A 27,464-nucleotide genomic window follows, 5' to 3' on the forward strand; every position below is an offset into this window, starting at 1 on the left:
TGAGACATACAGGGTGATTCTCCTGCGGCTACAACAACAAACCAAGAGACACCAGTCCCTCTGATTATACAGTTTAACAGGAAGAACCCCTTCTGAAAGATTTAACTAGAGAAAAACTTCAATTTTACTTAACTTCTAATTTAACTGCCTAGGTGATACAACATGAATGTTTATTTTTTTAATCAATAAAAATAAATAAAATAAATAAGAATAAATAAATAAAATAAATAGTTCTGGATTATAAGCCTTTTCACTATTCTAATTCCCAGAATAGCTCTCAAATCTAAGAAAGTTACTTAAAATAGATTAAATCGTCCCCTTCACGTAAATGTGCTGAAGAAAAGAAAAGCAACGCTATAAGAGGGCCACAAAATCTGAATAAAGTGAAAATACCAAATAAAAAGGTAACTTTAAAGTAGCGGCTTATTTTTAGAAAGCCACAAGAGTTGAAGTTTTCAGTTTCTACAGCAGTTCACCACTCAGCAACCTGTTGAAACTCAGCTGTGAAAAGAACCCTAGAGCATGAAAGCCATGTACATTTTCTGGAGCACTTTGCGTCTGGTACCCTATTTATGTTATGCAATGAGCATATCAAACTACCTGCATCTGTTCTTAAATGAGAGCTATAACTGAGAATTCTGCTTTAAAATATCTAAGTAGAGGGTCAGTTCCACCTTTTTTGATGAAGGTCAGTAAAGATGATGACATTCATAATTCCATGAAACAAATATAATGATACAATTATTTAAGCTGTTTAGTCTTTCAAATGAAAGGCTCCTCTTTTCTACCATCCTGAAAACAACATACCGTTCACCTATATCTTCATTTTTTAGCAATTTGATTATACAATCTTATGTAAAACAACAACAACAAAATCAATGTTCTCTGATTTTAATAATGCAAGACTGAAGGTAGGAAAAAATGGTGGTGGTGGTGAAACCCGCTTATTACTTGGATACGTTCTGTGGTTTTTAGCTGTACCATTAATTTTCAGAAAACGTGATCAAATGATTAGCTAGACACTGTTGGCCTCTCAGAGTCTCAGAATCCAATGACAGTAACATTCTCCAGTAATCAGCTCCGAGAAGCAGCTGGTTCAATCTGATTAAGGGGGGAAGGGAGGGCTGTACATACACGCATTTAAAATTAAAGGTTAAATCTTAAAAAGCAGATCATATAGCTTATAATTTAGGGGAGACTGAAGTTGCTTTTCTGTTTTTATCTAAAAAGCTAAAGGATGTTACATTTGAGAGAAATCTCTCCCATCTCCCCACAAATATCAACACAGTGTTAATTAAGTTAATCCAAATTTGAAGTAAGGGAATCAGCTATAAGAGATCCACTGAATTATGCACTTTGGCCAATTAAAATTAAGAGGGAGAGATTATAGGAGAAAATATAGATACTAATATTGTGGCATTTTGATTAGATTAAAATTTGACAAATCGAGCGTAACGATATATAAAAGTTTATTTAGCACTCATGTGTCAGGCACTGTGTTTAAAAAAAAAAAACCAAGAAGACTTTGCCTACATCTCTTCATGAATTACAACAATTCAGTTTTACAGAGGAGGGTTTAAGTAAGTTGCCCAAGTTCATACAGCTAAACAATGATGCAACTAAAATCCTAAACTACGTCTGTTGGCCTCTGGCCCAGACCAGTGCAAAACACGCTGCAGGCTCTCGTTGAATATTTGATCAATAAATGGAAGAATGGCCATTCCAAGCTCTTCGCTTCTATACCTCCTGCCTTCCGTACTCACGGTAAACATCAGGAGGTTAAGGTGCTCTCACTGGGAACCTGACAGAGTTAGCCTTAAAGAAAGTTTAGTTAAACAAGCATTCATAGTGAATAAATTATAACCGAAAACACCCTCCATCCAACTCTGCCCTATTTGCTCTGTCATCCTTGGTCATCCACAAGATGCAAGACCCTCCAGACAACCACCTTTCCCCAATTTCATCTCCACACTTTAAGCTTCGCCACTGGTCCCGGAAGGCAGGGCATGTTTACTGTTGCTCTACCCAGCGCCCAGCACTGTGCCTGGTGATGCTAACTGCTCAATAAATATCTGCTCAACAGCTGACCTGTGGGACAGCCCCCTGCCCCGCTCCACTGTAAGAATACCACTACTCTCAGAAGGTCCCACCCCCTACACACGGTGGGATCCGAATGATAGTAAGGGGTGCCCCTGGCTCCCCACTCTGGTATCCAGACCAGACGTGGTACTCCTTGCCGATGCCCTGCTCCCCTTAGATTTGTGGCATTCAGGCACCCTCCAGACCAGCATCTAGCTCTGTCTTCTTTCCACTCCAGTTTTGCCATCATCACAGAACACATCAATGTCCATGCCCACCCTCAATTTTTTTTTTAATTCCTTGACTCCAATAAAGCTTCATCCAATATCCACTTTAGCAGTCTCACCCCGCAACTAATACACGCTGGTCATGACTCCTCTGGAATCTTAAACCCCATTATAACACATCTGGCCAATTCTTCCCATTTTTCTAGGATGCCCATTTCCTTACTTTCCATTCTTTTTTTTCTTTGACTTCATCCAGAAATGCCCTTTTCCCTCAGTTCATTAATTAGGATGCTCACGGTTTAGTAGAGGGAAAGAGACACGAGAATAACCACAATATCAAACGATGTGTAATAGTAAGAGCAGCATGGATGCATACTCTATTCACAGATGGCATCCAGAAAGAAAGAAAGGGTGCTGAGTGGTGGGGAACATGGTGCGGGGTGAGTTGTCCCAAGGCCAGACAAGCGAAGCCTGTGAAGCGTTCCCAACGTGAGGAGGCACATGGATGCCGGAAGCAGAGGTAAGGACACGTGTGCCACGAACCTGGGGCCGGCCCGGCCCGCCCCTCCCCTCCCCCGCACACCAGCATCCTACCTGTCCAAGGGCACCACTCACATTGCAGTCTGCTCTTACAAAATGCCCAAGTGGTAAAATATGGTTTTTGGTTTTGTTTTAATCATCAGTTCCTTTAGATAAATGTGCATTTTCCCTTTATAAAGCTTCTTATGAGAACTTTCATGTCTCATACAGATCACACCGAGGTCATGTCACCTAAACCTCAGGGTACACAGTGAGATAAGTCCAGAGAGCGGGAGCATCTAATAGTAATAGTTGTACTATTACCACTGGTACAGCGATGTGTTACCACCGTGGCAGTTTCACTACCGTTTACAAAAGGAAGGGCCTGCAGTGGACCGGGGGCGAAGGGGCAGGAGGAACTGGTCCTTCACACGGAGAGTTTGCAGAGCAGTGACCTCCACTCTGATCACGCTTAGAGGACGGCTGCGATAAGTTCAAATGTCCACTCTATCTCCTCCTGTCTGTTTCAGAGGCAGTGTCCAGGGACCAGGGCACACAAGGGGCTGAGCGGGCTGCACAGGCCTCCGTGCCATCTTTCAAATCCCTCCACATCTGCTGGCCTGAGGACACTACAGGAGCAGGAGACGCCCTGCCCAGCCCTGATCTGTACATCAAGGTTTTACTACTGCCTCTCTCTTTCCCTTCCCCGGGGGTCCCTAAGAGAACTTTGGAGAAAATGCAATAAAGCTCAAGAGATAATCTCCCACTGGCCTTGAGATAGTTTATCAGCATTCCTGAGCCTAACAAAAAAGAACCAGAGACTGAACACTTGCCGTGGAGCCCACTGGGCTCTGTTTCGCACTGCATGCCAGAAGCACCAGTCAGCTAGTACTGCCAGAGAGGAAGGAGGAGGGAAGAGGCTGAGGGTGCGAAGGGAGCAGCACGTGCTCTGTTCACCTGCTCTGACTCGTGATGAATCCCAGGGGAGGGTCTGTTTTAACAGGAGCCTGGGAACAGAAAGAGAACAGGGACGGAGGTGATTTGGAACCACTCCCCCCCCCCCCAAAGAGCCCCGGGACCTGTGCTTTGGCCTCTCAGAGGCCCTCTCCAGGTCCACCTCCCTGCCCAGCACGGGCACCTCTGGTTTTACCCAGCTGCCTCAGTGGAACTGTCTGACTCTTGATCTCAGCCCCACCCAGGGTGTCGTCTTTCTAAAGGACTCTCTGTGTCAAGTTTTGCAGTCCATGAGCTACTTCTGACCCCCCTCAAATCCAGTCCAGGCTCCTGGAGCCCCCTGCCCGTCTAGGAGACCCACGTGGACAACAGGCTGAGAGTGTGAAACTAAACTGGGGAGAACACTGTGTGAAGTGTTTTTCATGGATTATCTTGTTTAATCACTACAATCATTCTGTGAGATAGGTATTATCTCCATGTTCTACCTGGAGAAACAAAGGCAAGTAACCAACACACACACACACACACACACACACACACACGCGCGCACACACACACACACACACTTTTAGTAAGTGGATATGTTAGTAGCAGAGCAAATACTCCAACCTAGGTCTCTGAATCCAGAGCCTATACTGCCTCCCCTGATAAGAGAGATGCTAACATTTTGAAGCAATGGTTAAGTTAAAGGCAAAAATAACTCCTGGCCTTCAGCTGCTGCTGTCCATGGCCTTGGGCATCTGCTTACTCCAGGCCACAGGTGACTGATGGCAGAGGTCAAGTGCAGAGCAGCATACTATGAAAAAGGACTTATAATAAAAACAGCCCTACTAGTGATAAAACACAAATACTCCACTTATCTTCCTGCTGAAACCTATGTCATAAGACCAGCTCAAATGGCACACTTTCTGTGAGCCCCATGCCCGGGAAGAACTATACATTTTCTCCTTTTCACTTTGTGGATACTGTGGTATTTAGCACACTCTGAGTCACAGCCAGCTTCGCTGCTAGACTCTGAACTTCCTAAGGGCCCTGTCTTACTCTTCTTGCATCCCTAGCACTGTATCTGGCACAAAGTAAAGAATCAGTAAACGTCTGCTGAACGGATTAGTAAATGAATTAAAGTAGTATTCTCCTGGAATGCATTATCTAGTGTTGGTGATTACCAAGCTTGAAATGAGCTTCTAATAACAAAATATAAACGTAAATATATTCATACTAGCAAATTGGTTTGAAAATATGAGAATGACCTCTGGGAAAAAATAATTTGGGGGTTAAAAGCTCTTGTCAAATAACTTTAAAATAAAAACAACGAACACCAAGGCTACAAAATCTTTCCAAAACAAAACAGAAGGAAGCATATGCGCCCTGAATCAAGGAAGCATATGTTCCCTGAATCAGATTCAAGACAAGATCTGAACTTCTGCTATTTCACTACTTTTCTTGGGGACTTAATCATTTTCTGTTTGGGGTGATTTTACTGAGTTTTTAATGTGCCATTTTACACAGTGGGTGTGTGAGATTCAAAGAGTTAATTTCACCTCTGAATTATTCCAAATGCTAGTTTAGGGAAAATTAGAAGATTTTAGATCTGTTAAAAATATACTATAGAATTCAATGCTCATGTTATGGCTAAAAATTGAAGAGTGGCTAATTATCTACATGTGAAAAGAAAATTAGCCAATTCATAATTTGGAGCTCCATTTTCACTTCTATTATAAGAAATAATGACATATTAGAGCAAGTAATGCTCAACAGCAGTCCGTGAAAGCAATACATGGCAATCAATGGGGCATCGTGACCAGACAGTGGACATGCCCATACAATGTAAGAACTCATAACAGGTGATAACTGGGAACTGCCCCACTGTTGGGGATAACCGTCAGAGCTCTAAAAAAGCAGATTTCAAAATTTCAGGGAGCCATTTTGTGAAAGACAATGACAGCGGAGTCATGACAATTAAATGCAATATAAAATCTTTGGATGAGCCTGAACAAAAAGAGACAGAGAGAGAGGGAGAGAGGACACAGCAAGACAACTGAGGAACTGGACCCTAGACTATAGATTAGATAACAGCATTGTATCAAAGTTAAATTCCCTGCACATTATATTATTCAGAAAACGTCCTTGTTCTTAGGAGACATGCATGAGGTATGTAGGATTCCTAAAAGGTTCAGTTAAAAAACTAAAAGTGTGTGCCAGTGCATGTGCAAGGAAGGAAAGAAAAGAGCATACAAATGTGGCAAAATAATAACAGCTGGGAAATCTAGATAAAGGTGTTCAATGAACTATTCCTCAAACTTTTCTATAAGCTTGATTTTTTCAAAATAAAATCCTGAGATTAAAAAAAATTCAGAGAGAGGTCTGACCTCCTAAGAAGGCACTGGCTCAAGATTAATGGATCATTTCAATTTGTTTTTCAATTCAGAGCCAAAACCACAGAGAAAAATCATTATACTCTTTTTTTAAAAAAACTTTAATGTACAAACAATAAAAAGAGAGGCCCATATTAAAGGATGAACATCAAATAGTGTTATGACTCTTTAAGGCCTTTTTATGACAGACTAAGACACAGAGTTGAGCATTTTATTGTTTTGTTTTGTCTTAAACTATATTCAAGAGAGCTGACCACTAACATTTTTGAGAGCCTAGACACTCTGCTTTATTAAAACCATCTAACTTAACCATCATAACAAAGGTGAATACAGCTGCTGTGACCCCAAAATGAAAGAAAATGAAAATAAGGAAGTAACACTCAATGAGGTAAATAACTTACAAGCAAATTTACACAGTAAATGGGTGGTTTGAACTCAGGTCTGTATAACTCTACATCCTAGGGTCTTTCCCATATAACATACTAGATGAACAACAAAGCAACAGGATTGTTGTCTGGTTTAAGTTTTACTCTTCAAAGATTTATTCAGCTACTACCTCTACTACTACCAATAATTTTTAATAATAATTACAACAATAAATGGTATGTTTCCCGTTTTTCCACTAAAAAGAATAATCTTCCAAAACAGAAAGTCCATAATAAGCTCTAAGAGAAATTAAATGCAAAACTGTCAGTGTTAATTCTATCAAAACTCTAAAATAGATTATGTATATGACTTCCGTGTATTTAAAAAGACATAAGAAGTGATTATTCAGAGTATAAATGGATTAAAAAAGAACAAAAGCAGTATTTCTTTTTCTTTTGTTTAACAATAGGATTATGGGGTACTGTAAGGTTATGGATGATCATACTGCAATATATAAATGTATCAAATCAACATGCTGTATACCCTAAACACACACAATGTTACATGTCAATTATATCTCAATAAAAATATAAGTAAACAAACAAGCAAACAAAGGTTATGGGGTGCTGTCAGGAAGATACCAGAGATACATTTACCTGGATTTCAAAAACATCTGACAAAATGAAGCAACTGACAAAGGATTAACCTCCAAAATTTACAAGCAGCTCATGCAGCTCAATATCAAAAAAACAAACAACCCAATCCAAAAATGGGCAGAAGACCTAAATAGACATTTCTCCAAAGAAGATATACAGATTGTCAACAAACACATGAAAGGATGCTCAACATCACTAATCATTAGAGAAATGCAAATCAAAACTACAATGAGATATCATCTCACACGGTCAGAATGGCCATCATCAGAAAATCTACAAACAATAAATGCTGGAGGGGGTGTGGAGAAAAGGGAACCCTCTTGCACTGTTGGTGGGAATGTAAATTGATACAGCCACTATGGAGAACAGTATGGAGGTTCCTTAAACAACTAAAAATAGAACTACCATACGACCCAGCAATCCCACTACTGGGCATATACCCTGAGAAAACCATAATTCAAAAAGGGTCATGTACCACAATGTTCATTGCAGCTCTATTTACAATAGCCAGGACACGGAAGCAACCTAAGTGTCCATCGACAGATGAACGGATAAAGAAGATGTGGCACATATACACAATGGAATATTACTCAGCCATAAAAGGAAACGAAATTGAGTTATCTGTAGTGAGGTGGATGGACCTAGAGTCTGTCATACAGAGTGAAGTAAGTCAGAAAGAGAAAAACAAATACCGTATGCTAACACATATATATGGAATCTAAAAAAAAAAAAGGTCATGAAGAATCTAGGGGCAGGACAGGAATAAAGACGCAGACCTACTAGAGAATGGACTTGAGGACATGGGGAGGGGGAAGGGTAAACTGGGACAAAGTGAGAGAGTGGCATGTATATATATACACTACCAAATGTAAAACCGATAGCTAGTGGGAAGCATCCGCATAGCACAGGGAGATCAGCTTGGTGCTTTGTGACCACCTAGAGGGGTGGGGTAGGGAGGGTGGGAGGGAGAGAGACACAAGAGGGAAGAGATATGGGGATATATGTATATGTATAGCTAATTCACTTTGTTATAAAGCAGAAACTAACACACCATTGTAAAGCAATTATACTCCAATAAAGATGTTTAAAAAAAAAAATCTGACAGTTTCATCATCATAAGTCTTGTAGAACTTATCCTATTTACCCTATAAGGCAAGACCCTACTCTTCCAAATGCCCACCTGTTTTTATCCATTAATCACACTCCACTATATGCCTTTCATTCCTGAACCAAGTGGAAAACTAACTTATGAAACCCTGAAACTGCTACAAACTCTTAAAATTCTAGGAATTAATTTTGTTTGAAAATACTGAGTGAAACTGATTCCTTTTACTTATAGAAATAAAAACCAACAGGTTTGTGGGCAGGCACTGAAAACTCATGAGGAGAGTTCAGCAGAAAAAGTGTTATTTATAAAAATGATCTGAAATTATGTATTTGTTAAACACATCCTTAATATAAACATTGCCCTCATCCTCATGAACCATAACAAAAGAAAAAGGTATAAAAGGGAGAAATGTTTTGTTCGAAGTATTCAGGTTGAAATATTTACTTTTGATAGGTGCGGTACGAATATCAAAAGCCAAAACCTCAAAGATGTAGGAAACTCAGTCAAATTAGGAATATATCATAACACACTATTTTTAAATTTTCATTCAATCAAAAGTGATTGAAAAAAAAAGTGATTGAATACCTAGCACTACACATAGTATATTTATTGTTATAATGTATACATACAGTACTTATTGTTGTAATTATTATTAAAAAATAGACAAGTAAGGGGCTTCCCTGGTGGCACAGTGGTTAAGAATCCACCTGTCAATGCAGGGGACACAGGTTCGATCCCTGGTCCGGGAAGATCCCACATGCCGCGGAGCAACTAAGCCCGTGCACCACAACTGCTGAGCCTGCGCTCTAGAGCCTGCGTGCCACAACTACTGAAGGCCAGGCACCGAGAGCCCGTGCTCCGCAACAAGAGAAGCCACCGCAATGAGAAGCCCACGCACCGCAGCGAAGAGTCGCCCCCGCTCGCAGCAACTAGAGAAAGCTCGCACGCAACAGCGAAAACCCAAAGCAGCCAAAAATAAATAAATAAAATAAATAAAAAAAAAAAATAGACGAGTAAGAAATAAACTCTTGTATCAAGAAGTAAACTTTCTTTTTTATTTTTTTTTATTTTTAAATTTATTTATTTATGGCTGTGTTGGGTCTTCGTTTCTGTGCAAGGGCTTTCTCTAGTTGTGGCAAGTGGGGGCCACTCTTCATCGCGGTGTGCGGGCCTTTCACTGTCGTGGCCTCTCTTGTTGTGGAGCACAGGCTCCAGACGCGCAAGCTCAGTAGTTGTGGCTCACGGGCCTAGGTGCTCCGCGGCATGTGGGATCTTCCCAGACCAGGGCTCGAACCCGTGTCCCCTGCATTAGAAGTAAACTCTTGTATCCTACATTTCTGGTTGACTTATTTTTTTTCCCTTAAATTACAGGTTTCACATTACAAATTTAAAGTTACAATTTACTTCTGAAAAGAAAAAGTATTTCTGAATTAAAACTTCATCAAAAAAAGATACCCTAAGAAATATTTTTAATTATCAGATATGAATTTCCCTATTTTAAGTAGATATCTATTTATGTTCAGGAAATGCTACTTCAAAAGAAATTGAAGTCTACTACTGCATTGAATTACTTTTCGTGACTAGATTAAATTAACAAAGAGAACTGTAGAATTTCCTCCCCAAGATGTCTTAAGACAGTTTCTGTTTTCTTTGTCAAAAAAGTTTTAGACAAAGACCATTGTTCTTTTTATCCAAGGCAGTAAATATAATTTTATTTCCCTTGCCTGAAAGACTGAAAATGTGTATAAAATGCTTACCACAGTGCCTGACCCATCAGGGGTATTCCATAAGTCAGTTCTCCTTTCCTTCCAATAATTAATGTCAAAATTCATTCTCATAGTGCTTTCCAGCATGTTATATTATTAGGGTAACAATATTTACACCTTTTAAGGCTTTTACAATATGACTCCTGAATGTTGATATCATTTCATTTTTCTTTAAATCAAACTGCTCCCTGTTGTTTTCACTGGCATTTCCTATTGCCTATCACTTGGAAAAAATGCAACATTTGACTTGAACGTGTATTTCTTTGCCGGCATTCTAGCTTGTCTACATTTCCAGCCAATCTTGCTGAGACACACTGGACACAGATTTAGCAGTGGTGGTGGGGAGTGAAATAAGGGTGTTTCAAAACGAACCTATATACTAGAGCCCCTGATCCTTCAACTGATGCTAAGTATACTGAACAACAAATATTAATGAAATTTGCCCAGAAATAAATGTCTCATGTCAGTTTGAGGCAGAAAGGGAGACAATTTATTCTAAGAGTCTTAACTATGTTCCTACAGAAAGAATCTTACATCACGGAGACAAGATATCACACTACTGATTCTGTCTTATTGTTCCTCTCTGTTTCCACCACTGCTCATGAAAGACTACATATTTATTACACCAGAATACGATCACTCTTGATAGCTCTACTCTGGGATAAAGTCTGATTGATGCCTTACTGACATAAACATAATCTCTCATTCCATGAAAGGCATTATAATCTACACATTGTTTTCAACATTAAAAATAGATATGTCTCAACATTACAAAAAGCTCAGGAGGATAAAGTAGATACCATGACAATACAGCATATTATCCTAATCCCTGTCTTTTTCCTTATAGACCTGGTCACCACCTAATAAGAGTAAATTACACCAGTAACTGCTGACAAATTAAAAATAAAACTCAATCTTAAAACACATTTAATAATATAGCACAGATGGAAATTAGGTAATTTTATGAAACAAATGACTCATTTGTATTATATAAATGTCAAAGATGATCTGTTTGAAATTATTTCTTGTGTTTCTCAACCAAAAAACTCTAGTTATATATAAAAGAAAGTCATTTTCTCAAACCAAACATGGTAGTACTTCACTTGTCCTCTATCTTTAGAGAAGAAGGTATTTCACAGAAGTGAATTTTCCAAACAATAGTTTATCCATTTCAGCGCCCAAACTCATTTAGGATAGAAATGCTTTCAACTGTGTACTATACTTCCCCAGCAATGTAATGTAGGTGGTGCCCAGTATAGTGAACCAAATTTAAGCACCTGTCAATGGTTAAGGTCGCCCTCACTGTGAATATGCAGAAAGTTACTGTGGTATCTCTAGGACAGCAATAGCCCCTGGGGCATGAACAAATATAAAGCAATTTGCTCCTATTCTGAATAGGACCCCATGATGACAAGGTCTTATATCGGAGTGTTATGAGTTTTCCTGTCCTTTATTAAAAACTCTCCATCCCTCCCTGTTTCTAGAGTGTCCTTTACCCAAGTTCTAAATTACTGCTTCTAAACTGTGACTGGCAAACCAGATAACCATGTAGATAATAATTTATCAAGAGCAGAAATAAACAAACTGGGGTAAGAGTCTCCATACATTAGCCTCAGTGCACAGTGTGATTTTAAGTTTAGCCACTCAGTGGGTATTTCCAATTATTTTCTAGTTCTTGATTTTATCAGATGGTTGTGTTTTCTGGGAAAATGACTGACAAATAAGTTATTACTCTATAGCAATTATTCTTTTCATACCTTCTTATCCAATCCATTTTAAAAATGTCACCATTAGTGAGCAAAATCCATCATCAGACTTACCTGAGGCACGTCTCGTAAATCGGTTTATTACTGGAGCTGAAAGAGAAAAGCGGAATAATATGATTAGATAAAATTTTAATTTATCCAAAACCCTGAAAAGGACCTAAATCGTTAAGTGATCCCATAAATTAAATAGGAGAAAGATATGAATGAATAAATAATGTAAGAAGAAAACCCATTAATATATGAAAATTAAATGTTTAAATTCACTAGTAGCCAAAGAAATATAAATTAAAATCAATATTCCACCTGTTAAATTAGTCCCCTCAACACACTTTAAATGAAACTCCCTAGTTATGTGTGGCTGAAACTACTTAACTGGGACAGTGCCAATCTATATATATTTTTGTAAACAATTTGGCAATTACATCTAGTGCCATAAAAGGTGTGTCTCCTTTAAGAGAGTAACTCTACTTTTAAGAGATTTATCCTAAAGAAATATTACTAGAGAAGGAAAAAGATACACACCCGTGTGCGCACACACACACATCTATTCAACAGCATCATTTTTACAGTGAAAAAATTTGGAAACAAAACTAAAAATGCTCACATATACTGATATCATTATTAGGTAAAGGATGGTATATTTGTGGTTTTGACAATTTTTGTGCAACCCAAAGGTCTATGATATGCAAATCTATCCGTGGAAGGCTGCAATTTCAGGCTGGTGTATGGGAGTGCATTGCTCAGCTGGTAAGCCCACCCTTGGCCCACTCCCTGCATTCAACTTAGCTCTGTTGTTTCTTCTTGGTTTTGCTTACAGATATCTTACAGTTATCTCAAGACATTAGGTTTTTAAAAACTTTATTTCTTGAGAGGAGCAGGTAAGTTTACAGTTCATATTATATACAGAAAGGACATCATGTATTACACAGTATATTTTAGTAGCAGGATGTCATGGGTCTACTGTGATACTTTTTAATACCTCAATACTTTTAAAACAGTAATTATAAAAAGACTGTTTACACTATGGAAATAGGTCAAGTAAAAAAAGAAGACTTAAAATTTTTGTCAGCATTACGGTTATAGAGCACAAAAAATATAGATGCTTCGGAATAAGTACTAGAAGAAAACTCTGTCAGATGTTTCACACTAATCCTTGCAACCATTCTATTAAGTAGCAGCACCGCAACATTACTGATGACAACATTTTACAGTAAGGCTCAGAGATATGGATTAGTTTGCTTTAGATCACATAGTCACCCTGTGGCAGAGCTTGAGAATTTGAACTCAGGCACTTCTAGCACCAAAATGCTGCCCCACCAAGAACAGAAAGCAAAAATACTGATGCCTGAAATCACCATGTAACAGGTAAATATTTCCTTCCATATTGATCTCCATTGTTACTAAGGATTAACTGTGTGAAATCATTCACAAACCCAATTATTAAAACACTATAATTTATAGCAAAATTACATACTCTAAACTGAGCAAGAGAGAGAAAACTTCCACTATTTATATACCAAAATAATTCAGCCATATAGCTGCAAAGTCACAAATTACTTATATAAAAATCTTTCATCAGGTAAAGTGTAGTTATATTTTATATATCGCACGCACAAAAAATCTTCCATCAGTTTTCTTGGACACCTTCAACCCCCTTTTTCACAACTCTTTCAGAACCTAGTCTAAAAAAAGCCTCCCCAGCAAGCTACAAGGACAGGGGAAACTTCAACCACAGGAATGCAGAATAGATAGTGCTGGCAGACCAAGGCAAGATGAAGGTAAAAAGCATATCTCAGCCTTGGGGCAAGAAACAGAGCAGACACTCTCCTCCCCCTCTAGTCTCTCTAGACAATGAAATCACAGCACTGTGAGCTTCTGGTTTGAAATGTTCGGACATCTTTGTTCCCTTGGGGTCCCTTAGGTTTCTGTGCCCTTTTTTTTTTTTTTTTTTTTGGCCACACTGCACGGTTTGTTGGATCTTAGTTCCCTGACCAGGGATTGAACCCAGCCCTCAGCTGTGAAAGCATGGAGTCCTAACCACTGGACTGCCGGCGAATTCCCTGTGTCTTTCTGAAGTGTTTAAGGCAGAGATTTTCAACGAAGCGGCATCACCATCTAGGAGGTGTATTCTAAAGTTGTGGGAGCAATTTTTTCAACTGTCACAATAATTCAGAAGACATCCTTGGCATTTGACAGACAACGTACAGGACAATCCTATACAACAAAGAACTGTCATGAATCCCAAAACTTTTGTCCTGCACTACTTTCACATATCCCACTGGACATTCATGTTGGCAAACAAGTCAATTTATAACCACCTGAGCCTAAATTCTAACACTGTTTATACATAAATAGTATTATTATATGCAGTTTTAATATACATCAGATTTTCTACAACACAAATACAACATAAATCAAAGGAATTTGGGGGTTTTTTGGGGTATTTTTGTTTTGTTTGGAATTTTATTAATAGATGTTCATCATTTCAAAAAATCATGTCACTGCTATATCACTTGTGGTATCTGAATAACCAGTACAATACACCTGATCAGACTACATTTGCAGCTTTCATATTCTTAGTGATTCTACATGTAAGTGGGAGAATCTAACTGCATTATGTTTTCTTGTGTACCTGTAAGCGCATACCTACTGAAACACATTTTACTTACTATAAATTAATTGCCCTATTTCTCCTTTATATTTTTGCTAGAAATTATATCAATTTTTAAATTGTACGTAGAGAGGTTCTATGACTGTGACTTCCATTTCCCAATAGTCAACGGGGCACAGGACTGGGCAGTTAAGAAGATGGGGGCACCAGGCATGTGGTACCCAGTAGTTAAGGTAAACACTGGGTTTTGACAAAATTACCAAAAATCCAATCCCTCAAAACATATCCCTTCATATCCACTTGCAGGGATGAAACACAAGTGTTTCCTGCACCGACTCTTGGCAAGCTAACAATAACCTTCACAATTTTTCTAGACTTTTTAGTTTAGTTACCAAAATGGGGAAGAAGATTGAGACTCAGGGTGGAGGCTCTGTTGTAAGTAAAGCGATGTGCATCTGGGCATGGGGTGCCTGGTGTTTTCTCTCTCAGGAACCCAAGTACAGGGAAGGGGAGCAGGCGGAAGGTGAGGAAGGACGCCCCACCGGGCGCCGACTGGGGTCAGGAGGCGTGGGCTCCACTGCTGGCCCCATCGCCTTCCGGGAAACCCTGGATGAATCGTGTAACTTTGACCTAAATCCTCAATTTTAAAAACATGCAAGGTAAGACCTGCCCTCCTTAATTCAAGAGGGGTTTTATGAAAAAATAAATAAACATCTTTGAAAGTGCCCGTAAACTATAAACTCCTATTCAAATACAAGAGATTGATGTTTACTATGAGCTAATATTACCAATTTTAACATTACATTTTTTGCATATACAAAGTAAACAGCAGCACAAATTCACAAAAAAGTTAATAGATGATGCTTTAAAATGTGCTAAGTCAAATTAGGTTTCCTCAGACTCTTGGTTTCCACCTTTATGTTTTCCTATTCTATAGATATTCTGTAAGTGTATTTATACACACACACACACACACACACACACACACACACACTAGGAGAATACAGAAGGAAAAATATAGAAAACGTATTATCTGCCTGGAGAAACAAATATGATTTAAGAATATACTAAACGCCCCTAACATTTTAAGGAGATATAACCTAAGATCTTAATGAATCCTAAGGAAAAATACAGAAATGTTTATATCGGTTTGACTTTCTCCCAAGTGCCATTCCAGCGCAACACTGAGAGTCCTGTGTTCCTATGAATGTCTTTGCGCTTGTCTATCCAGAGATCCCATCAGTTCCCAAACTAGACGGGTCTTGATTCCTCAGCCCCCAGAAGTATAACTGATTCAAGTCTTCTTTAATCCTGGAGTATCCTTACACGAAAAACGCTCTACTACTTGAGGTGGCTGAATGAGCCTCTCTGTTCCTAGCAGTGAAAACAGCCTCCCACACCTGTGACTGGAGCTCCCCGGAGCCAGCAGGACCTGCTTATCTTCTCACCTCTTTATGCCTAAAGCCCAAGATAAGCAGTGCCTGGTAGGTAAGAGGCACTGAGTCAACAGCTGTGGCGTGAATCAATCAACTCTGTGAAGTAAACAGAGCAAGTCTCCTTGTCCCACTTATTCCACTGTCTATTGGATGTGGATGCCGGGCACTGGGAATGTGACAGAGTCCCTGCCTCTGAAGAGCTTGACCAAGTCGGGGGTATTTTCACATACTATGACTGCAAGGGCTTATGCCATGCACGCAGCTGCCCTAACAGAAAAATTTAGGTAAAAAGAGAAGTTCCGTAGAAGACTAGAAAACTTAAGAAATTCTATAAAAACAAAAGCAGTCAATTGAAAGCATGAACCAATGAGTTTGGCCTTCAGAAAGGAAAGCCAGGTTGATAGTCATGCAGATAGTTTGCATCTCTGAGCATAATGCTGGGAGAGAAGTTCCAGGTTAAAGAAGTAAGAGCCCTGAGTTGTGATTTATGGTCATTAAACACACACACACACAGCCACCCTATCTATATTGGAGCCACATTGGTTAAATGGACTTTTGCAGAAAAGTGTTCATATACCCTGAAGTGAGATGTACACAACAATCTTGGAGTCAGCACAATAATTAGCACCCCTAGCCTCCTATGAGTCGCCTTTTCTAGCAATGAACACTTTCCAAATCTGCTGTCTAAATAAAAGATTCTAGAAGTTATGTCAATTGAAACCATGTTAACTAATTATATTTGACAGAATAAATACTTAGCTCAGAGTAAATTAATTTCTCTTATGCCTGGGCTTCAAAAATTAAAACTGAAATAAGGCTCACCCTTGAACCAAGGAAGAATTAACTTTTTAAAATATCAACAGCAACGAAAGCAAATAAACAACAACAAAACCTGAAATATTTTGCTAATTAATGTAACAGGCACAATTTTCAAACGTTTTTATACAGGTTTAATTTCTGACACTGAAAAGGACCATTTATTTTCTGTGTCTTTGTGAAAGCCATGTCTGCTCAGAGTACTTCTGACTGGACATGATGGGAACTGTTTGAGAAGCCGGCATTTGGGGGACCAATTTTCTTCTCCCTTTTTGATTATACAGCATGAGATCAGGCATCAACCTACCCTACACACAGAGCATGGCTGCAGGTAGGGCTGAGTGAAATGAAATAGACATTCAGCTTTTTAAAAATGCCAGCTTTAAAGACCACTAAAAGATGTACAGTTTTGTTCTTTCTATTCACAGAGCAAACTCCTCAAAATATAACTGATATTCTAAAATGCTGAAGTCATAAAATATAACTATTACCCTAGGGGGAAAATACACTCCTAGTTACTTTCGCTTACAAAGGAACTTGATTCTCTACTTTTTTTTTTTAATTTATTAATTTTTTTTTTTTTTGGCTGTGTTGGGTCTTCGTTGCTGTGCGTGGACTTTCTCTAGTTGCGGCGAGCCGGGGCTACTCTTCGTTGTGGTGCGCGGGCTTCTCATTGTGGTGGCTTCTCCTGTCGGGGAGCACAGGCTCTAGGGCACGCGGGCTTCAGTAGTTGTGGCGCGTGGGCTCAGTAGCTGTGGCTCACAGGCTCTAGAGCGCAGGCTCAGTAGTTGTGGCGCACGGGCTTAAAAAGTCCCTCTACTTTTTAATTCATGAGGATTCTACCAAAAATACCCTCTTAGAAACAGGAAGAAAAATATAGCTTTAGCTAGCAGAGTCCTAAGGTAGCTAAGCTTATAAAACCACACACAGAGCTGATGCAATACCAATGTCGAGAAAAAGGCTCCCAAATACTTTTAGGATTTTAAAATGTGGGCTCAGAAGAAAAGCAGGAGATGGGAAAGGTCATTGTCAAAACTACATCAATTCAGGGACTTCCCTGGTGGTGCAGTGGTTAAGAATCCACCTGCCAATGCAGGGGACACGGGTTCTAGCCCTGGTCCAGGAAGATCCCACATGCCGCAGAGCAACTAAAGCCCGTGCGCCACAACTACTGAGCCTGCGCTCTAGAGCCTGCGAACCAAAACTACTGAGCCCGCGCGCCTAGAGCCTGTGTTCCGCAACAAGAGAAGCCACAGCAATGAGAAGCCCATGCACCGCAACAAAGAGTAGCCCCACTCACCGCAACTAGAGAGGGCCTGCGCGCAGCAACTAAGACCCAATGCAGCCAAAAATAATAATAATAAAAAAAAACTACATCAATTCAATCTCTGCTTCCGCATATGCTAAAACTGTCTCTTCTAAATTTATGGGATCAAGTATGTGCTAAGCAGATTTATGGAAACTAATGTTTTGTTTGTAAGAGTGAACAATCCAGGCTAGACCACTAAGAATACTAGGAAAACCAAAAGCTCGGAGAGTTTGAACTGTCACACATCCCTGAAGTCACAATAAAACAGACCCAGAAAAGGGTAATTAAGAAAAATAAAGGGCTCTGAAATGAAGACTAACTGAGAAAACAATCAGGGGAATGTGATTAAGGTTGGCCTAATCATAAAAGTACAGTTTTAGAAAATACCATATTCAAATCCTCCCCCTTGTCTTCACAGAATGAAGACGTTCCTGCTGTTCTAGGCTCAGCTCAAATGTCTCCTCCTAAAGAAGCCTTTCTCTAAACATTCTCCAGGTCCTCTCAATCACATCATCCTGCTTCTTTTCTTCCAAGCATTATCAGAAGACATCTAGTGCATTATGTTTACTGTGTTTCTTTACACACTACTGAGAGGGCAGTGTCCTTCCTTGTCTGTTTTACTACTGTATCCCCAGTGCCTAGAACACTGCTTGATATAATATGTATTTTGTTCAACAAATACTGAATGAAAAGTGCTAATGAAAAATTAATATAATAAGGGTATTCCCTGACACTTAAAGATTATTTGGACAAATGTAAGTGATAATTTATATACATGTTATATTTATGAAACCCATAAATTAAAATACACTACCAGCTGAAACGTAAAATAGACTTAAAAACAGTAGACCCTGACTGACTGGCATTTGGCTTTTTGTACAAGCAGCAAAAAAGAAATCCCATTTATGTCCATAATTACAAAAATGTAACCCAGATGCTAGTTTCCAGCAAAAATAATGAAAAATTTCACAAGATAATTAGTGCGGAAAGCAATGGCACTTCTCAATTAAAATGTGGAAAAGAGGATTTCAAAAGCATCCATGTTTCCAACAGTTTTATTTTTAATCAAGGTGAAACTGACATACAATGAAATGCACAACTCACTGAGTTCTGACAAATGCATACACCTATATAACCAACACTCCAATCAACATATAAAACATTTCCAACGCCCTGGAAAGGTTCCACAAGCCCCCTTACGGTCAATTCCCACTATCCCTTAGGAAACTACTGTTAGGATTTCTACCACCATAGCTTAGTTTTGCCTGTCTGTGAATTTCATATAAATGTGAGATTTATTCTCACTGTTGAGAGGATCAATAGTTCTTTTTTATTGCTGAGTAGTATTTCATTGTGTGAATGCACTACAATTTGTTTATTCATTCTCCTGTTGATTTTTTTTTCCAGTTTGGGCTATTGTGAATAAATCTTCTATAAATATTTTTATACAAATCGTTTTATGAACATATACATTTGCTTTTCTTAAGCAGATGCCTAGAGTGGGAATGCTGGTTCATAGGTGAGTGAATGTTTAACCTTATAAAAACCTGCTGATTTCCTAACGGTTTGTACCATTTCATACTCTCATAGGTAATAAACAAGAGTTCCAGTTGCTCTATCTCTTTGCTAACATATGTCATCTTATTTTAGCCATTCTTGTGTTTAGTGGCAACTCACTGTGGTTTTAATGTTAATTTCCTTAATAACTAAAAATACTGAGCACCATCCCATGGGCTTATTGGCCATTAAGTCTTTTTTTTATTTTTATTTTTAATAAAACAGGTTTATTATTAAAGGACTTCCCAAGTCTTTAGTACTCCAAATGACATTTGTTTTTTGGGTTTTTTAAATAGATCTTTGTTGGAGTATAATTGCTTCACAATACTGTGTGGGTTTCTGTTGCTCAACAAAGCAAATCAGCCATATGCATACACATGTCCCCATATCCCCTCCCTTTTGAGCCTCCCTCCCATCCTCCCTATCCCAGCCCTCTAGGTCATCACAAAGCACCGAGCTGATCTCCCTGTGCTATGCTGCTGCTTCCCACCAGCCAACTATTTTACATTCGGTAGTGTATATATGTCGATGCTACTCTCACTTTGCCCCAGCTTCGCCCTCCCACCCCATGTCCTCAAGTCCGTTTTCTATGTCTACCTCTTTATTCCTGCCCTGCAACTAGGTTCATCATTACCATTTTTTTGTTTTTTTAGATTCCATATATATGCGTTAGCATATGGTATTTGTTTTTCTCTTTCTGACTTACTTCACTCTGTATGACAGACTCTAGGTCCATGCACCTCACTACAAATAACTCAATTTCTTTTTATGGCTGAGTAATATCCCATTGTATATATGTGCCACATCTTCTTTATCCATTCATCTGTCGATGGACATTTAGGTTGGTTCCATGTCCTGGCTATCATAAATAGTGCTGCAATGAACATTGTGGTACATGCCTCTTTTTGAATTATGGTTTTCTCATGATATATGCCCAGTAGCGGGATTGCTGGGTCATATAGTACTTCTACTTTTAGTTTTTTAAGGAACCTCCATACTGTTTTCCATAGTGGTTGTATCAATTTACATTCCCACCAACAGTGCAGGAGGATTCCCTTTTCACCACACCCTTTCCAGAATTTATTGTTTCTAGATTTTTTGATAATGGTCATTCTGACAAGTGTGAGGTGATACCTCATTGTAGTTTTGATTTGCATTTCTCTAATAATTAGTGATGTTGAGCATCTTTTCATGTGTCTCTTGGCCATCTGTATGTCTTCCTTAGTGAAATGCCTATGTAGGTCTTCTGCCCATTTTTTAACTGGAGTGTTTGCTTTTTTGATATTGAGCTCCATGAGCTGTTTGTATATTTTGGAGATTAATCCTTTGCCTATTGTTTTATTTGCAAATACTTTCTCCCATTCTGAGGGTTGTCTTTTCATCTTGTTTATAGTTTCCTTTGCTGTGCAAAAGCTTTTAAGTTTCATTAGGTCCCATTTGTTTATTTTTGTTTTTATTGCCAGTACTATAGGAGGTGGATCAAAAAAGATCTTGCTGTGATTTATGTCAAACAGTGTTCTTCCTATGTTTTCCTCTAAGAGTTTTATAGTGTCCAGTCTTACATTTAGGTCATTAATACATTTTGAGTTTATTTTTGTGTATGGTGTTAGGGAGTGTTCTAATTTCATTCTTTTACATGTAGCTGTCCAGTTTTCCCAGCACCACTTACTGAAGAGACTGTCTTTTCTCCATTGTATATCCTTGCCTCCTTTGTCATAGATTAGTTGACCATAGGTGCGTGGGTTTATCTCTGGGCTTTCTAACTTGTTCCATTGATCTATATTTCTGTTTTTGTGCCAGTACCATACTGTCTTGATTACTGTAGCTTTGTAGTATAGTCTGAAGTCAGGGAGCCTGATTCCTCCAGCTCCGTTTTCCTTTCTCAAGATTGCTTCGGCTATTTGGGGTCTTCTTTGTTTCCATACGAATTGGAAAATTTTTTGTTCTAATTCTGTGAAGAATGCCATTGGTAGTTTGATAGGGATTGTACTGAATCTGCAGATTGCATTGGGTAGCATAGTCATTTTCACAATATTGATTCTTCCAATCCAAGAACATGGTATATTTCTCCAACTGTTTATGTCATCTTTGATTTCTTTCATCAGTGTTTTATACTGTTCTGAGTACAAGTCTTTTGCCTCCTTAGGCAGGTTTATTCCTAGGTATGTTATTCTTTTTGTTGCAATGGTAAATGGGAGTGTTTCCTTAATTTCTCTTTCTGATTTTTCGCTGTTGGTGTATAGGAATGCCAGAGATTTCTGTGCACTAATTTTGTATCCCGCAACCTTACCAAATTCATTGATTAGTTCCAGTAGCTTTCTGGTGTCATGTTTAGAATTTTCTACATATAGTATCATGTCATCGGCAAACAGTGACAGTTTTACTTATTCTTCTCCAATCTGTATTCCTTTTATTTCTTTTTCTTCTCTGATTGCTGTGGATAGGACTTCCAAAACTATGCTGAATAAGAGTGGCGAGAGTGGACATCCTTGTCTTGTTCCTGATCTTAGTGGAAATGCTTTCAGTTTTTCACCATTGAGTATGATGCTTGCTGTGGGTTTGTCATATACGGCCTTTATAATGTTGAGGTAGGTTCCCTCTATGCCCATTTTCTGGAGAGTTTTTATCATAAATGGATGTTGAATTTTGTCAAAAGCTTTTTCTGCATCTATTGAGATGATCATATAGTTTAATTTGTTAATGTGGTGTATCACATTGATTGATTTGCATATATTGAAGAATCCTTGCATCCCTGGGATAAATCCCACTTGATCATGGTGTATGATACTTTTAATGTGCTGTTGCATTCTTTTTGCTAGTATTTTGTTCAGGATTTTTGCATCTATGTTCATCAGTGATATTGGTCTATAATTTTCTTTTTTTGTGATATCTTTTTCTGGTTTTGGTATCAGGGTGATAGTGGCTTTGTAGAATGAATTTGGGAGTGTTTCTCCCTCTGCAATTTTTTGGGAGAGTTTGAGAAGGATAGTTAGCTCTTCTCTAAATGTTTGATAGAATTTGCCCGTGAAGCCATCTGGTCCTGGACTTTCGTTTGTTGGAAGATTTTTAATTACAGTTTCAATTTCATTACTTGTGATAGGTCTGTTTATATTTTCTGATTCTTCCTGGTTCAGTCTTGGAAAGTTGTACCTTTCCAAGAATTTGTCCATTTCTCCTTTCTCTAGTTGTTTTAAGTGTAGGGTTAGATTGTTTATTTGAGATTTTTGTTTCTTGAAGGGAGACTGAATTGCTATAAACTTCCCTCTTAGAACTGCTTTTGCTGCATCCCATAGGTTTTGGGTCATCGTGTTTTCATTGTCATTTGTTTCTATGTATTTTTTAATTTCTTCTTCGATTTCTTCAGTGATCTCTTGGTTATTTAGTAGTGCACTGTTCAGCCTCCATGTATTTGTGTTTTTTACAGTTTTTTTCCTGTAATTGATTTCCAATCTCATAGCGCTGTGGTCAGAAAAGATGCTTGATACGATTTCAATTTTCTTAAATTTTCCAAGGCTTGATTATCAGTGACCCAAGATGTGATCTATCCTGGAGAACGTTCCATGTGCACTTGAGAAGAAAGTGTATTCTGGCACTTTTGGTTGGAATGTTCTATAAATATCAATTAGATCTATCTGGTCTATTGTGTCATTTAAAGCTTGCGTTTCTTTTTTTTTTCCACACACACACACTGTATTTTATTTTTACAAGAGATAAATAGACTGACACCAAGCATTGTAAATGGATGACCACAACAAAAGCAACAATTACCAAACACGAAACACACTCATACTATGTCATAATATTGACATTCAGTCCAGTAATCCTCCACTGTAACAGCTCCTTTACTTTGCAGTGAAAATTGATTTGTATATTCTTTGCCTCTGAGTCCTTGTGGGATTTTTTTTTTTTTAATTCAAACAGAAAGTCACAAAAATTATAATCATCCTCATCAGTTCACTCAGTCCCATGTAATTTTTTTTTCATCTTGATCTTTTGTTAGCACTTTTATGAGTTCATCAGTTTTTCATTAGAGTTCTGAAAATAAAGCTTGTGTTTCTTTATTTATTTTCTGTTTGGATGATCTGTCCATTGGTGTAAGTGGGGTGTTAAAGTCCCCTACTATTATTGTGTTACTGTCCATTTCTCCTTTCATGGTTGTTAGCATTTGCCTTATGTATTCAGGTGCTCCTATGTTGGGTGCATAAACATTTATAATTGTTATACCTTCTTCTTGGATTGATCCTTTGATCACTATGTAGTGTCCCTCCTTATCTCTTGTAACATTCTTTATTTTAAAGTCTATTTTACCTGATACGAGTATTGCTACTCCAGCTTTCTTTTGATTTCCGTTTGCATGGAATATTTTTTTCCATCCCTTCACTATCAGTCTGTATGTGTCCCTAGGTCTGAAGTGGGTCTCTTGTAGACAGCATATATATGGGTCTTGTTTTTGTATCCATTCAGCCAGTCTGTGTCTTTTGGTTGGGACATTTAATCCATTTACATTCAAGGTTATTATTGATATGTATGTTCCTATTACCATTTTCTTAATTTTTTGGGGTGTTTTTGTGGGTCTTTTTCTTCTTTTGTGTTTCCTGCTTAGATAAGTTTCTTTAGCATTTGTTGTAGAGCTGGTTTGGTGGTGCTGAATTTGAATTCTCTTAGCTTTTGCTTGTCTAAAAAGCTTTTGACTTCTCTGTCGAATCTGAATGAGATCCTTGCTGGGTAGAGTAATCGTGGTTGTAGGTTTTTCTCTTTCATCACTTTAAGTATATCCTGTCACTCTCTTCTGGCCTGCAGAGTTTCCACTGAAAAATCAGCTGATAACCTTATGGGGATTCCTTTGTATGTTATTTTTTGTTTCTCCCTTGCTGCTTTTCATATTTTTTGTTTGAATTTAATTTTTGTTAGTTTGATTAATATGTGTCTTGCTGTGTGTTTCCTAGGGTTTATCCTGTATGGGAGTCTCTGTGCTTCCTGGACTTGGTTGACTATTTCCTTTCCCATGTTAGGGAAGTTTTCAACTATAATCTCTTCAAATATTTTCTCAGACCCTTTCTTTTTCTCTTTTTCTTCTGGGACCCCTATAATTCGAATGTTGGTGTGTTTAGTGTTGTCCCAGAGGTCTCTGAGATTGTCTTCAATTCTTTTCATTCTTTTTTCTGCTCCTTGGCAGTTATTTCTACCATTTTGTCTTCCAGCTCACTTAATCGTTCTTCTGCCTCAGTTATTCTGTTATTGATATTTCCTAGTGTTGTTCATCTCTGTTTGTTCTTTAGTTCTTCTAGATCTTTGTTAAACATTTTTTGTATTTTCTCAATCCATGTCTCCATTCTATTTCCGAGATTATGGATCATCTTTACTATCATTACTCTGAATTCTTTTTCAGGTAGATTGCCTATTTCCTCTTCATTTATTTGATCTTATAGGTTTTTACCTTGTTCCTTCATCTGTGATATATTTTTTTGCTGTCTCTTTTTTTTTTTTTATTAGTGGGATTGTGTTCCGGTCTTACTGGTTGTTTGGCCTGAGGCTTCTAACACTAGGGTTTGTAGGCTATTGGGTAGAGCTGGGTCTTGGTGCTGAGATAAGGAACTCCATGAGACCTCACTCCGAGGAATATTCCCTGGGGTCTGAGGTTCTCTGTTAGTCCAGTGGTTCAGACTCGGAGCTCCCACCGCAAGAGCTTCGGCCTGACCCTGGGCTCGTGAACCAAGATCCTGCAAGCCACCTGGGGCAGCAAAAAAAAACAAACAAGAAACAACAAACAAAAAAACACAACAATAACAAAGTAAAAAATAAAATTAGACTAGGAAACTAACAGATATGTTAGGAAGAATATAAAAATAAAAATATAGATAAATTAACAACCGGAAGGTACATCAGTACCACAATAGTAAAAAAGAGGGGGAGGAAAAATTTTAAAAAGGTGGGGGGGGGGAAGGCCTTGGCTGTGGAGGGTGGGGCCTAAGCAAGGGTGAGGTTTGGGTGGTGGGCGGGGCCAATGCTCAGGACCCACAGGGCTGGAAAAGGCTCTGGGGGCTGTGGTGGGTGGGGCTTAGGCTCAAGGAACAGAAGGGGCCCAGGCGTGCCCCCCACCCCTGGTCTCAGAGGGCAGTGGACCTCACCTGGGAGTCCAGCAGGCTTCCTGGGCTCAAGTGGGCAGGGCAAATGCCCTCCTCTCCTCTCCTGCTCCTCCGGTCTGGGAGGGCCCCTCCCACCTGCCTCTCCTGATCTCCCTTGCCTCCCTCCTCTGCCCCCAAGGACCCACGCAGCCTGGAGGGGACTTGGAGGGCAGGGGATCTGCCTGGGAGCTCAGCAGGCTCCCTGGGCCTGAGTGGGCAGGGCAATTGCCATCTGCTCCTCACCCACTCCTCCTGGAGGGCCCCTCCCACCTGCCTCTCCTGGTCTCCCCGGCCTCCCTCCTATGCCCCCAGGACCCATGTGGCCTGGATGGGGCTTTGGAGGGGGGATACCGGCCTGAGAGCTCAGCAGGCTCCCCGGCCCGAGAGGGCCAGGCGATTGCCCTCCGCTCCTCTCCCGCTCTTCCTGGAGAGTCGCTCCCGCCTGCCTCTCCTCATCTCCCCAGCCTCAGGGGCACCGATCCTGTCTGGCCTCCACTTCTCCTTTCCCCTCAGTCCCCCTACATCCTACCGGTTCACTTTGGGGTTCTTCCCGTCTCCTTGGGTGTCAGAGTCCCCCACCATGGGCCGGCAGGCACCCTAGTTGTGGGGAGACACTAACTCCACATCTTCCCACATGGCCATCTTCTTTTATGTCTTCTTTATTAAACTGTTTAGGTCTTTTGCTCAGTTTGATTAGCGGCTTTTTGTTATTGAGTTTTAACAGTTCTTTTTATATATTCTCAGTAACAACTAATTAGAATATGCAATAGAAAAATATCCCAGTTATAATACCAACAAAAATAATATGTTACTTAGAAATAAAACTAAGAAAAGACAAGAAAATCCTTTATGGAGAAAATGATAAAACACTGAAGAAATAAAAGGAAGACCGGATAAATAGAGATATGCAATGTTCATGGAATATTTATGTCTCCAAATTTGTTTATAAATTCCAACAAACACCTAATAAAGTTTTTCACATCATTGAGGAAGCTTATAGTAAAAGTTCTGTGGAATAATAAAAGCCCATGAATAGTTAAATAATTCTGAAGAAAAATAAGGTGGATGTACTTACTTACCACATATCAGGACCATATAAAGTCATATTAGGAGAAAGAGAGAGTAATGAAAGAATGGACAAACCAACAGAACAGAACAGACTGTAAGTACCTTCACATAAAAATGGAAAATTGATGTTTAAAAATCAGTGGGGGGAAAAAAGTCAATAAGTGATGCATATTTTTAAAAAATGAAATGAGATTCTCATCTCATACCAGGCACAAAAATAAATTATAGATGGATTAAAACCTTAAGTGTGAAACTCAAGACTTTTTCATTTTTACAAGAAAATGAAGAGCTTATCTTTTTAATTCAAGGTAGAGATAGATTCCTTAAGGCACAAAAAAGTATAAGTATAAAGGAAGGGATTAATGTTAGGCTACAATAAAATCAGGAAATTCTGTTCTTGAGTGAAATGGTATGAACATGAATGAAAAGAGTGAAATGGGTGAGGGAAATTAAGGGGTACAAGCTTCCAGTTACAAACCATGGGGATGAAATGTACAGCATGGGGAATATAGTCAATAAAAATGTAGTATCTTTGTATGGCAACGGATGGTAACTAGACTTATCATGGTAATCATTCTGCAATGTATACAAATACTGAATCACTATGTTGTGCACCAGGAACTAACAAAGTGTTGTAGGTCCATTATACTTCAACAAACAAAGAAATAAACTCATAGAAAAAGAGATCAGATTTGTGGTTACCAGAGGCAAGGGTTGAGGGGGTGA

At 38.9% G+C, this 27,464-nt stretch overlaps 1 protein-coding gene across 1 annotated transcript in view; it reads right to left on the reverse strand.

Annotated features, from left to right (window-relative positions):
- The window catches only part of PRKAR2B (protein kinase cAMP-dependent type II regulatory subunit beta), a 108,133-nt gene that overhangs the window by 65,381 nt on the left and 15,288 nt on the right, over nt 1-27,464 (reverse strand). Inside the window, exon 2 of the mRNA XM_061197601.1 lies at nt 11,871-11,906. Coding sequence (XP_061053584.1) covers nt 11,871-11,906 — 36 coding nt within the window. The remainder of the gene's footprint in view (nt 1-11,870; nt 11,907-27,464) is intronic.

This window comes from Eubalaena glacialis, chromosome 8 (genome assembly GCF_028564815.1).
Source record: "Eubalaena glacialis isolate mEubGla1 chromosome 8, mEubGla1.1.hap2.+ XY, whole genome shotgun sequence".
Classification (NCBI taxonomy): Eukaryota; Metazoa; Chordata; class Mammalia; order Artiodactyla; family Balaenidae; genus Eubalaena; species Eubalaena glacialis.